Below are 13,342 nucleotides of genomic sequence, written 5' to 3'. Positions count from 1 at the left end.
TGGGCTCCCACCTTCTCTTCTTCAAGCTCCTTCTAGAACTAATGGGAATAATAATTCAGAATGATAACAATAAAACTCACTGTTAATGTCCTGCATACCGAGTTACTGAGCCAGCACGCTTCTGCCTGGGTGGGTTGCCTCACATGGCTGTGAGCTGATTCATATTGCAGTGGCTCTGAGAGTGGAGAGAGAGACCGATCCCCACTCCCCTTCATATATCTACCTAGGAAGTGATTTCAGGTGTTGATTTAGCATGACAAATAGTGTAAGAGGGCATTAATAACTTCCCCTCATTACCTACTGTACTACCTGCTTTCATATCACACAATGGAATGGTGGTCAGCCACTCTTTGTGCAATATAAATTGAGGCCAAGCACACTCAAGTCTTACAAAAAAATCCTCCTTCCCATGAACTCATTTATTCTTCTGCAAGGACCAATTCTGCTAACGCCTACCCACTTGAATAACTGTACTCATTCTTTGAAATCGAAGTATGACGGACTAGTTGCATGCAAACTAGGTTAAGCCCTTAAATTCTGAGCTTTTGAAGACAAAACTGCATCTGACGTGCTTTACAGTGCTCTTGAACTACTTCAGCATACTATGAAGTACAAAAATAAAAGTAGAAATGAAGGCAAGGCTTTTAAGATGTCCTTAAATTGACCTTCAGACAAAACCAATGCTGAACACTGAGAAAAGAATTGTGAATGAAGAAGAATAGTGCCCCAAGTGTAAATGAAAGCTCCACAATCCCATTTAAGCATTCTTAGAACATTAATCCATTTAAGATATTAGGACAGCAAAGGACCATTGTTCAGGACAGCAAGTGAAAGTCGAGATGTGCTGGGTTACTCCTTCCAATATGGAGAGGTACCGTATTTCAATTCTGAAAATATATTCAGAGAACTTTGAGATCTTTTGTTATTTAAGAGGCTCCACTGGGGGCTTTAAAAGTGTTTATTTTAAAAAGCAAAAACCCAACAGCCACTCGTAAAGAAAGAAAAAAAAAATCCAGCTCCAAATGTATGAGCTAAACATGTAGCGCATTACTTTAATCTCCTCATAATTATCATTTTCACATTTCTTTCACTTGTCATAAAATTGAATCTTCCCAGACAGACTGTCTGATAAAATTATATAGTTAGCTACAGTACATCAAAGAGAGCAGGTGAAAGTAAGTTCCATATTCATACACGCTGAAATTCTGGTTGACCTAAAAAGAGGTTTTTGTATTTCCTGCCTCTTCTTTTGGAAGCTACCCTCTCTTAGCGTAGTTAATGTTTCTAATTTTCAATTTGAACTGTTTCATCTGAACATAATTGAGAAGCAAAACAAATAGCTGAAACAACAATCAGATGGTATAAAGTTTGTCTTTGTCTAGTTTGTAACAGACAACACTGCGCTACTGAAAGCACTAAGAGAATTCTAATCAAGTCAGAGTTTCCCTGGAGGACCTGTGTTAAATAGTCTTGTCCTGAGAAAGTAAAGAGTGTACTTCGCTTCAGATACGGACTTTATGGGAGATGAATATCAAATATGTTCAAGGTCTTTTCTTTCTAAAAAAAAAAATCCTATCATGGCCTCATGACAGCTGGTTTGGGGCTTTTTCTTTCTTAAAGATTCTTTTTTAGGTCATTCTTTACATACAGATTTAATCAATTTTCAGTTTAAAATTCCTGGAAAAAAAAATCTCATTCATCTTAATTTATATTAAACACAAAAGATTATATCAGTACAACTCTGTGTGGGATTTAAAATCTCAGACCAGGTCATTTAGAGCTGTTTTAAATCTGCACTTCTGTGCATGCGTAGCCTGTGAAGGCTTTCATTTGGTGTTTGTGACGTGCGGGCCATAATGCCTCTTCCCACAGATGACAGCACAGAAGGCACAATTTGGTGGTTTTTATTTACATTGACAAGGTTGAAGGGTCAGGCTGCTGATTATGGACTCTCCTGTTACGACGGACCCAGAACATATGCCAGCAGGGGATTCACTGGCAGCTCCCTTAAGCAAGGATTTAGGATATTAGTGTCTGAACGGAACAGTTGGGTGCTCACCTCAGCCTTCATTACGGGTTAAATCTTTCACCATGTGTCACCCGCAGCTCTACCCTGTGGCCGGCCAGGCAGGTTGATGATTTTTTTTTTTGTGAAAGTAATGCCTACAGAGAGTTCAAAGGTTGTGAAATGAGGCAACGCGTATTTTCATCTTTGGGGATTGTGTAACACCCACAAATGGCCTCAGGACCTACTGAACTAATGTTGCAAGTTCCGCAGCTAAAGTAAAGTTAAGTTTTGTGCGTTACCAGCAAACATGAGCTTGTGAGATTGCCTCACTATTTACTCAAATTTAAATAACTTTTGTGATGCATGGAATTAGCCTGCGCTGAACAGGGATGACACTGAATTATAAGGGGGTAAGATTAATCCTGTCTTCAGGAACTTTGGCATTTTATTGATGTTGTGTCACCAGCACATGCTGTCAGTGACGCTTCAGAGATTATTCTGCACAATATCCTGTAGATACTAAAATGCAATCCATCAAGACATAAATGTTAGGAAAAGCCAAGGTGTTAACAATTTAAGAAAAAAGGAAACCTGCCATTTCAACATGAAAACAGATAATCTAAGATTTCAGCTAATCTTTGTCCAGATACTCCAGATACTCTTAGTGTAGCAGCTCTACTAACATTTTATGGCTGCCTTTGAGCTGTAGACTGGGTCTGGAAAAGCTATGGCATGGGAACATGGGACTGGGATGGAACTACCATGTTTTACCCAGATACTACCCATCCACTCTACTAACCAGCTTTGTGTACAGTTGTAGCCCACCCCAGTTATAAAGTAAAACACTAAATATGAACCAGTGAAGTTTATTTAGCAGAAATTTTACATCAGTGTCGGGGTGGGTGAAGAGCATACAAGAGTTGTTTTAGAAGACCAAGTCAACTATGAAGGATACAGGGAAGGACGCCAGAAATCTTTGCCAATGAGCATGTGTTTGATGCAAGTACAGCTAAACCAAATAAATAAGCAAAAAATGAGCTGATACCCTACACTGGAGATTAAAACACACTGTCCCGAGTTCCTCATATTGAAGTAGTCACTGCCCAGGTGCTGTCCTCTTCAGCAAGAGGGACAGGATCTTGATACGTGGATTTTCTGTTTCTTCTTGGAGGGGTCATTGTTTTTTCTAGTGTCAACGCTATGCTACCTATTCCCTAACTCCATTAGCTCCTACATACACCTTGTTAATGCACACTGGGCTTTATCAGGCTATGAATATCTGTGAAGACAATTAAATCACAATTTCTGATCATCTCACTAATTTTGTATGAAAATTTTCATATCAACAGTTTAATTCAATACGATTAATTTCAATCCCATTTTTGCATTTAATTCCTGAACATTTGACTTCATGCAGTTCTGAAATCACTAAACTGCTATATGAGTTTACTGGAGCATTTTGTAGTTTCCTAGAGTTAAAAGAAATAACAATTAGAGAAATCAAACAGAAATGCCCCTGCTGCCCCAGAGTCCAAACAATGCGTCAGCAGGACATCAGAGATCCCCCTCCCACTCAGCCTAACATCATGAGTGAACCAGGTCAGTGTGTTTTCAGTGGTTTTTGCAACGATTTCTGTCAGCAGTAGAATATGGAGGGCTCCAGCGGTGTCCTAGACTTGCAAAACATAGTAGTCATTGTGCTTTCAGCCCCTGTCAACATTATCGTTCGGGACTTCAGTTCATGCAGCTTTTTACTCTTAGCCTACATCCATCTAGTGGCTTCATCCTCCCTCCCACTTCCCCTTTGGGTTCCTTGTGCTTAATTCATCATTTTCTAACTGTCCCTTCAGGCTTGGCTCCTTGTCCCTCTGCTTCCCCAGCCTGGGGAAAGGAGGAGCACTGAAAGCACATCAGGGAGTGTCTTTGTCTGTAGTGCTCCCTGGCCACGAAGGAGAAATAAGAGGTGGAAGTCTGGCTCAACCGATACAGTCTTCTCCCAGGTCATAATTCATACAAACAGAATATGATGAGTTAACTGTTAAACTATAATACATTTCCCCAGTTTTCAGAAGCTTGTGATTCAGCAAAAAATTGAGGTCAGCAAAATGCATCTTTCTGAAACCAGAATGATTCTCTTAGCAGAATTCTAGCCCTGGTTCTAAAGCTTGGGAATGGTGAAGCTCCTAGTTTAAGAACTGTTTTCATGTGAGTAAAACCAGATGCAGATTTGTCAGGCAGGACGGAGGTTTTAATCTTCTTTAGTCTCCTCTCAGCTCTCCAATAGCACCAAGGAAGATAGTAAGCATTTCCCTCGTGTGATGCAGCTGCTCAGTCGTGTAGCCTTCCTAGTCATGTAAGGGTTATAGCTGCTCCTGAGTAAAACACTTTTTTTCCCCTTTCCTGAAAAGTGGCTAAGCTATTTTTGTTCAAGTTTTCAAAAGAAGTCTTCAGCCTGAGGCAGAAATTCAGCATGAGAAATTTCTGCCCAAATTATTAAAGAATGGTGGAGTTACAGACTACTGAAAACAGATGGAGTTTGGCATAAGGAATTACAGATGCCATCACTTAATGGCCTGTAGATGCTCTGAGCATTTATACTGTAACATATATACGAATATAAAACATGTAGTACCACTCAGAAGAGTACCTGCTTTTCTTACCTTATATGCTCCTTTTAAAAAATAATTGTATAGGTTTTATGGCTGCAGTAATGATCTTCAAGAAATGTACTTCCAATTGGCTAGAGGCTGTTTGGTCAAACTTCTAGTGAGCAATCAGATGACAACAAACTCCTTACCTCAATGTCATTTTTTTCTTACAAAAATCAATGATTTTATCCCTACTTGCTGTTTTAGTTCAGTGTAACAGTGCAAACAGCATAGAATAACATAGAGGGGTCTGAACAGACACTAAGAAAGCTAATGGAGTGGATGTTAATTTCTTGAAAGAAGTTGTCAGACAAACCGAGAACAAAAACCTTTCAACACTTAACTAAAAAGGTGGTAATTATACATTCTTCTGGGGTGGAAAATCTATCATAAACACCATTTGTAGTAAAAAAAACAATCTAGCTTTGACTCTTGCATATTTTATAATAGTGCAGAAGAAAGAGGTGGATATTCTAATAATCATTAGATGCAAAGAAAGAAATTATGAATGAAAGCCAGTTCAGCAAGCACCAGGAGATAAGACAGTTTACATTGGAACCTTGGTATCTTACTGGTGGATCCATTCTTAAAATCTTTTTTAATTTTGGATTAAAATAGGGAACAAATTTAGGGTTCAAGTCAACAAAGGAACAGCTGTGCATTTCCATTTTTATTTGATTTATAGTGTTATCAATCAATTTCATACAAGAGAAGCACCTTCTGGTCTTACAAAGAGTAATTATAGTGAATTAGAATGGCTCCATGGAAATCAGTACGTACATTTGTTCAAAACTGATACACAGCAGAAGAAAACAAGCTAGACTCTCTCTACATCTACTACCTAAAGCAAGCCATCAGTGGTCACAGGTAGTCTGGGAAAACAACTACAAATTTTAACCCAAGGAAACTAATTTTGCCTAACAGGAAAAAAAAGGAAAAAGTAATCTCTTGATCTCAGGAATTAAAATTATTGGTAAGCAATGCCTGCCTGTATGGCTTGATTTTCTCTGTTAGTATCACCAGATGGACTCCACAGCACTAGGGAATTGTATGAATTCTAATAGACTTCCTTTTTTGCCTCTTCACATTTTCTGGACATACTTTCAAAGGAGTTTAATGTTGGACCTACCCTCTAGACAAAGTTTTAACAGTAAATGAAGACTGACTGACTTCTATTTCTGTAGTTCAGCCAGAACATTTGGGTAAAATTCGGGCCTCGCTGCATTCAATGGGAGATTTCCTACGAACTTCAGATGAAGCCAGGATTTCATCTCAGCTGTCTTCTCTGTTCTTGTGTAGGAGACCTGACTACAACTAGGCAGAGATGATGCATTGTTCTTTATAGTCTGCACCTGTGTCTAATTTAGTCTTGCTGCTAGAGCTACACAGCAAAGCAGTTGACAGCTACTAGAGAGAACAGTCTGGAAACTGTCAACTCACAGAGATGCTTTTTGAGTTCTCACTCTTTGGAATAAGTTCTTTTCTGTTTAATCAAAGGAAAAGTATTTTTGTTAAGAAGCTTCACGTTCCAAATAAAAATGCAGTTAAGCCAAGGAATGAAAATATGAAATAGCTGTTTGTTACAAGCGCTGTAAATCATCTGTGAAAGCCTTCACAAACACACCAGATGCAGCCTGCTAAATCCTTCCACTTCATGACAGTGCTGAACCACTGACGGAATCGTGCTTTCCACAGAGAAGAGTGAGCAAGTATCAGATATGTAAAGCATGTATGCATCAGTTAAGATTAGCAAGTGAAGCAGATGCCATATTCAAGCAATAATGTCATATTGTATAGCCAGATAAAATTCACAGGTGGGTATACATATGTATATACAATAAAAAGTAGGTTCTATACATTCACATTATTAAATTATTCTAAATTTTGAGTGGTGTCATGACTAACAGTATAGTATAAAACCAATCCAAGATTCAAGTTGTGCATCTAATTGTTTGTGTATGTGTGTATACATGTATATATTCAACAAAATTTCCTCCCCATAATTATGCAGAGAGTTAACAATGTTTCCATTATAACTTTCCCAGCAATGGTTTGAAAATCAGTAAATATAGTTTTCTTTCACTGCAAATGGAAAGTTGGAGGCTGAACTCACGGCTGAATTTAAAGTTTTTGTAAAAGTTGACTAATTCAGAATTTTAAGACAATGCTTTAAAAAGCAAAGCATTTTATAGATACATGACTCAGAAAGGGCTGAAATTTAAAGAATTTAGCTTGACAGGTACATATATATACGCACATAGAGGCTTTGTACATTCATGGTGTGAAATTACTGTGAATCTGTATGAAATTTTGAAATGTCTTATTATTTCCAACATAACATAAAATCTGTTCAGTATTCAGGTTATGTATTTAATTGCTTGTATATATGTTGAAATTGATTACAATTTATTATTTTTTCTACAGCTATGACAAGAGGCTCAATGTAATCTTCTAACTTAATATCCCAGATTGGTAAGATATATTCATAAACTATTCCATTGTTATTTTGCCTCATTGGCCTTCTACTGTGTTCTGCCAGACCTTCTTGTTACCTAGCCTATCTTTAGCCTCCAGCATTTATGACCTTCAGCTTACAAGAAATTAGGGCAATATCCATAAAAGGATATTTCAATTTAGTTTACCCAGCCTTAGACCCAGAAAGCAGATTCATAGACCTATATTAGGTACTAAGAATAGAATTTATACCCAACCAACACGCTAGCCAACGGGAAACACTGAAGATCATGAAATCTCATCTCTCTGAAATGTTTAAAGCACCTAATACTGAGCTGCAAAAATGCTTCTAGGACTAGATCAGCATTCATAACTCAGAATATCTTTTGAGGGCTTAGAAATCTGACTTGTCCAATGTCTAAACAGATACTTAGCTCACTCTTTAGAGGTTGTTCTCTGGGATAATTGTTCAGTGTTGAAAACATGCAGGAAATGGGAGGTTTCCTGGAGAAAAAAATCTCCCAGCCCCATGGACACTGAGATACCTAAAACCTGAAGTACAGGTGATAAAGACAGTGACTTGACTCAGGCTTCTACCTTCCGCAAAGCTCCCTCACCATATTTTTACTGGTGCTGAGATCCAAGTCTCAACTGGATTCTCCTTGAAACTAGGCTTAGTTTGTTATCATCAAAGCTTCAGCTTCAGCTTCAATCACAAATGATTCCCAAGCTTTCATATAGATCCAAGAGCAGTAACTTAAGTTGAAACAAGCCAGTTTTGAAATCTATTTCAGTAACACCACCTTTCACGAAAATCTCACATCTAAGCCATGCATCTGCAAAACGTCACTCCTGAGTAACTTGGTTCCAATTCTTCTTAAGGGATAACAGAACTTAATCCTGAGAACACAGGTGAGGAGTGGCACTGGGACAGAAGAGCCCAGGAATCCAGCAAGATTTAAGAAATCAAGAGGCAGGAGATAGCTTTGGCGCATGAATTTACCTCAGCCACCGCTGCCCACACCTTGCTTTCCAGGGTGTTTTAAACGTTTCCAGCTATGGAGTTCAGCCTCTTTCGTACAAAGAAGAAAAAAAATAATTAAAAATCAGGTTGTCCTCGGAGCTGACGCCCCAACCCTCCCGACTGAACACACCGGGGCTATCGGCCCCTCGCCGCGGCCCGCGCTGAAGGGGCCCGGGGCTCCCCTTCCCATTGCCTCCCGCTCCAGCCAGTTCCCCCCCCGCCCCCCGTGCACAGCTCGGGGCAAAAGGATCCCACTCTCCCGCCCCCCCTTCCCCAAGGAGCCCAGGCTCAGCCCGCGGCCACCGCCCCCGCGACCCACCCCGGCCCGTACCCGCCCCGGCCGCCGGTCGGCCCGGCGCTTGTTTCCGGTGGGACTCTGTGCCGCGGCGTTTCCCTTCCCCTCCCTGGCTCGGCTCGGCCCGGCCCGGCGGCTGCGGCGGGCTCCCCGCGGCCGATGCAGTCGCGGGTGCTGTGCCTGGGCGGCGGGGCCGGGGCCCCCGCTGCCCGCAGGGTCCGGCTGCTCCTGCGGCAGGTGCTGGGCGGCGGCGCGGCCGCGGCGCGGTCCGGCCGGTTGGAGGTCAGGGCGCTGCACGGCTCAGGTAAAGACCCCCCGGCCCCTCGGGGGGGGCCCGGCCCGAGGCCTTCCTGCAGCCTCCCCCTGGCTCCCCTCGCCCCGGCCAACCCCCAGGCCCTGACACCGGGGCTGAGAATGCGGGCAGCCCCGCTCCCCCCTCAGCCAGGCGGCCCGGGGGAGGCCTGGAGGCAGGTTACCACCTGATGGGCTGCTGTTTTGTGCGGTTTGTGCTACCGGCCCTGTTTCTTCATGTCCTCCTGAGTCTTGTGTGAGAGGAAAGGGCAGAGTTCAGTCACAGGCTTGCAGGGCCGGTAGCGTGGCTTTCCACAGTTTCTCTTTCAGAGCGTTTCACCCGCAGCGAAGCAAGCCTGTGCCTGTGAGAACTGCTGTTCTCCATCAGGTGGCTTGTTACCATCTTGGGATGCTTTCTCTTTCTGTGTTGCGTGGCCTTGTCCTTCCACCAAGCCCAAGCTGTATCCGTGTCAGGGGCTGCCAAGTGTGGTGCCTGTTGGAGCATGCCTGCAGCGGAGTGTGGTAATGCTGAGATAGGGGGTTCACCTTGAGCTTGTGTAGGCTAGGAAGGATGGCCTGAACTGTCCCGGAGTATCCTCTGGTGACCTTTGAGACAGATGACGGGCCAGCGCAGAGCAGAAGTGGCATTTGGAAAGGGTGACATATGGCTGTGGTAACTGGCACTTTTCTGGGTGAGTGCCAAAAGCAACAAAGCTACTAAATACAGAGTGAGTGATGAGCAGCTGTAAATTAGGGAGATAGAATGACAGCAAGTTATTCTGACAGTGGGGTACTTGCTAAAGCTCTTGATTACACCACTTTCATACCATTTGTCTCCATCTTTATTTTTAAAAATCTGTTTATTAGTTGAACGATTCATTTATTTAAATATATGCTTGGTTTCCCAAAGGTTTCTCAAGAAGGAAGCCTTTGAGGAATTGATAACCATAAAATTTCTTCAAGAATTTTTTAATAGGAAATATTTTATTTTTGAAAAGTACTGAAAAATAGGGTTCTTTAACTTAAACCAAGTAGGAATAAAAGGGAACAAGTTAATGGCACCTGAAGAAGGTAGTTCAGGGCTTCTCAGCCCTTTGTTGGAAGGAGTAACCGCAAGAACAAGAAGAAATCAGTGAAATGAAACAGTAGCAAATGCAGTATTACTAAAAATACTTCATAATTTCCATGTGTTATGGAATGTAACTGAGTGTAACTTAGTGATATTCGTGAATACACGAATAGAAGTATTCCCAGTTACAGTCAAAGATGGTAATAGTTTTGGTAGAAAGATTTAAATCTTAAAGCTCTAGACAATCTTGTAGTTTATTAAAAGCAGACTAAGAGATAATATTAGTGATATTTGCCCTCCCAGTACCTGAGCCATCTCATTCATTAAGTGCTTCCTGTGCTCCTGTGGATATGGGACCTTAGGAATAATATTAGGAATATTATTTATTATTCGGGTTTTTAAAATTAATTTTATTTTTAAAATGATTGCACATCCTCTTGCAGGCTGTATCACTCCTTTGAGGTTAGTGCAGTTACAAAGAGATGGTCTGAAATTTTGTCTGCAGTGTGTGTTTCTGCTATTTCTGTGCAGCTGCTGTAATTACAAGTCTTGCTGTAAGCAGTCCTGAGGATGTCTCTTCCCTGCTGATAAAGAAAATATTTCTGGAAGGGCTAGAAGCTGTTAACGGTCAAGTACACAGCAAATTGTTGTTCACCCAGTAATTTGGCTCTGACATCCCTGCCAGATCAGATTTACTCTCTGTGATGGTACCTTTTAAGTGTAAGGGAGAAGCTGTTGTCAGTTTTTGTCCTGTTATATGTGAAGGAGTCGTGCTCAGCTTTTAGCTGTGTCTTTGTGATGCGACTATGGCTTGCTGGTGCACTGGGGGCTGTGGAGGACCTGCTAGAGCTGTCTAGTGGTAAAGCTTAAGATAAATCTCAAAGTGAAACACAGAGGCACGCAGTGACTAAAGTGTTATGGGAGTAGGTAGGAAGGATTTGGATTTGCACAACTTATATAAAGAGAGAAACTTCATTTATAGTAACAAATGGAAGAGGGAATATCAGATTCATTTTTTTTTTACTGCAAGTTTCATGTTTCCTTCCAAAAGACGAAAGAAAAATCAGGTTTTTGTAGACTGCAGAGTTATTTGTGATGATTTATTGTTTTAAACATGATATGAGCTGAAAAAAAGTGAACTTCTATGTAACTTAGTTCACTGATGCTTAATTATTTGCATCTATCTGTATGTAATGTGGAACTTTTGAAAAAAAATCTGACTGATTTCACAGTATCAGAGATGCTTTAAGGGGCTGGTGGGGACAAATGCTGAATTTGGTGAAAGCTGAAAAGCTGAAAAACCAAAAATAATTGCCTGTCAGATAGTACAAGCAAATAAAGGTCTCTTGTGTGTTTTGCTGCTAAATATGCATAAAACAACTTACACTTTGTCACTTGTGTAGACCACAATATATACTAGTTTCGTTCGCTATTTTCTGCAACTCTGCCTGTCCAGTTTCACTTCCTATGCTTTCCAAAACCTGGTCAGGTCCAATTTCTAATCAAACCCGTGTTCAAAGCCTAAGAGATCTCAGTAATACGTACGAGAGTATCTGCTGAGTAAAACATGGTCAGTTGTGGAAACTGTATCAGACTTGGGAATCCTGTAATGTTAATCATCAGTGTACAGGATGTGAGTGATGGTGGTAAGAATTTGTAATCTGAAAGAAGACTGTGAATGAAACCATGTGTTTAGCACAGTTTTTGGGTGGGTTTTTTTTTCGGGTCTGCCACTGTCTAAAGACTAAAGAACTGTGTTTTGATGAATGTAAATGCTTTCCAGCACATTCCCTTTTCCAGCTTTACCTGTGTCATTATTGTCTTGAAGTTCACATGTTGACAACTGAGAGCGTGGTTTTGAGAATATTTTTTTTTTTAGTGGCAAAACCTATTTAAGAGACTTCCTTCTTTCATCTTAACATTCCTGTTACTGTTCATTGCTTCTGTAGTTGTACTTACGGAGCTGCATTGTGGTGACTGAAATGATTCCAGTGATTTGATTTACAGCGAGGCCTTATGAACAGTTGTTGCATCAGCACAACTAAGAAGGCAGCAAATGGAGATAGGAATTTTCAAAGCCAGCTGTCGATGACAGTGTGTGGAGTTATGCCTGAGTTATTTCAGATTATTCTAAAATTTAAGAGAGAAAAGGTTGGTGACAAAAAAAAGTCATGTCTTTTATTAGACACGCTGATACAGCTGTAGGAAAGGCATGAGCTGTCAGGCAGATAAGTTTCTGTACGCTCCTTGGTAGGCTTTCACCATTGTTCCCATGAGTAGATGTCAGTAAATAGCTTCTGAGTTTTAATATTTGGCAGTCATTCCAACTTCAAATTTTCCCTTTTAGCAACTGTTACAGTCCTGATATGAGTTGATATGTTCTGCAAGTCCTGCCCGTTTTAATCCATAAGGCTGAAGTTGAACCTGCTTGGCAAACTCAGGGGCTCAGGGTAGCTGTGTAGGAGATGCCCTGGTGAATTTTAAAGCTGTTTTGTCTATTTTGATATCTTTTCAGTAAATGGGAACTTTAAAAAAAAAAAAAAAACCAAAAAGAACCCATCTGTTGATTTTCAGTTGTAGTTTCTTTTTAGTTTAAATACATTGTTGAAATTATACTAGTGCATCTGATACTTAAGCTCAATTTAGAATGAATTGATATTTTGACTTTTCTGCACTGAGCATACTGTACTTTAGGAATCTTCAGATAGTTTTAAGTAAGCTAATTTTCACATAAGTAGCATTGGCCATGGAAGATTTGATAGGGAGCACTGGGGATGTGGTGAGCATCTGTTACCATATGATTAAGAGGAGGTAGTGGATATCGCTTTCCACAAACAGCTAGCTGAAACCTCCCATTCATGGGTCCTCATGCTCATGGGGGATTTCAACCATCCAGACATCTGCTAGGAGGGCAATCTGGCATTGTGCATGCGCTCTTGGTAGTTTTTAGACTGTGTTGGTAAAAATTTTATAATGCAGAGGCCAGAGAGCCTGATCAGGGGTAACTTCATCTGCACCAACCAGCTGTGGCTGGTTTGATCATAGATGGCAGCCTGGATCACAGTGACTGTAACTGGATTGAGTTGTGAATCTGGAGGAAAGCTGGGGAGGTGAGCAGCAGAGTTAGGATCCTGGACTTAAGGACTGCAGGCTTTCACTTATTCAGGAGATTGGTAGGTAGAATCCCTTGGATAACAACCATGAAGAAGAAAGGTGCCCAGGAGAGCTTGAAGATTTTTAAAGAAAAATTAATGACAACTCAGGAATGAACCATTCCACCATACAAGATTTCATATTTCAGTAGGAGGCCTGGTTGGCCAAGCAGGGAACTTTTCAATGAACTAAAACACAAAAAGGGAGCGTATAAAAGTAGGATTAAGGACAGACAACAGAAGAGGAGTGTAAAAGTGCTATTTGGTATATAGGGACAAATCCCTACTGTCTGACAAACAGCAGATCTTTAGTCCAGAAGGACCTCAGTAAACTTGAGGACTGGGCCAACAGAAACCTCAAACATTTTAAGAAGGAGAAGTATGAAGTTCTTCCACTGTGT

The 13,342-nt window shown here is 40.9% G+C and overlaps 1 protein-coding gene across 1 annotated transcript in view; it reads left to right on the top strand.

Moving 5' to 3' along the window:
• The first annotated feature begins 8,558 nt into the window (after nucleotides 1-8,558).
• The window catches only part of VWA8 (von Willebrand factor A domain containing 8), a 193,396-nt gene continuing 188,612 nt past the window's right edge, over nucleotides 8,559-13,342 (top strand). The window contains exon 1 of the mRNA XM_086771807.1: nucleotides 8,559-8,733. Coding sequence (XP_086627933.1) covers nucleotides 8,589-8,733 — 145 coding nt within the window. The 5' untranslated portion in view covers nucleotides 8,559-8,588. The remainder of the gene's footprint in view (nucleotides 8,734-13,342) is intronic.

Source organism: Chlamydotis macqueenii, chromosome 1 (assembly GCF_036417535.1).
Source record: "Chlamydotis macqueenii isolate bChlMac1 chromosome 1, bChlMac1.mat, whole genome shotgun sequence".
NCBI lineage: Eukaryota > Metazoa > Chordata > Aves > Otidiformes > Otididae > Chlamydotis > Chlamydotis macqueenii.
The sequence above is the reverse complement of the archived record's forward strand: the minus strand, read 5'-3'. Positions and strand labels throughout refer to the sequence as shown.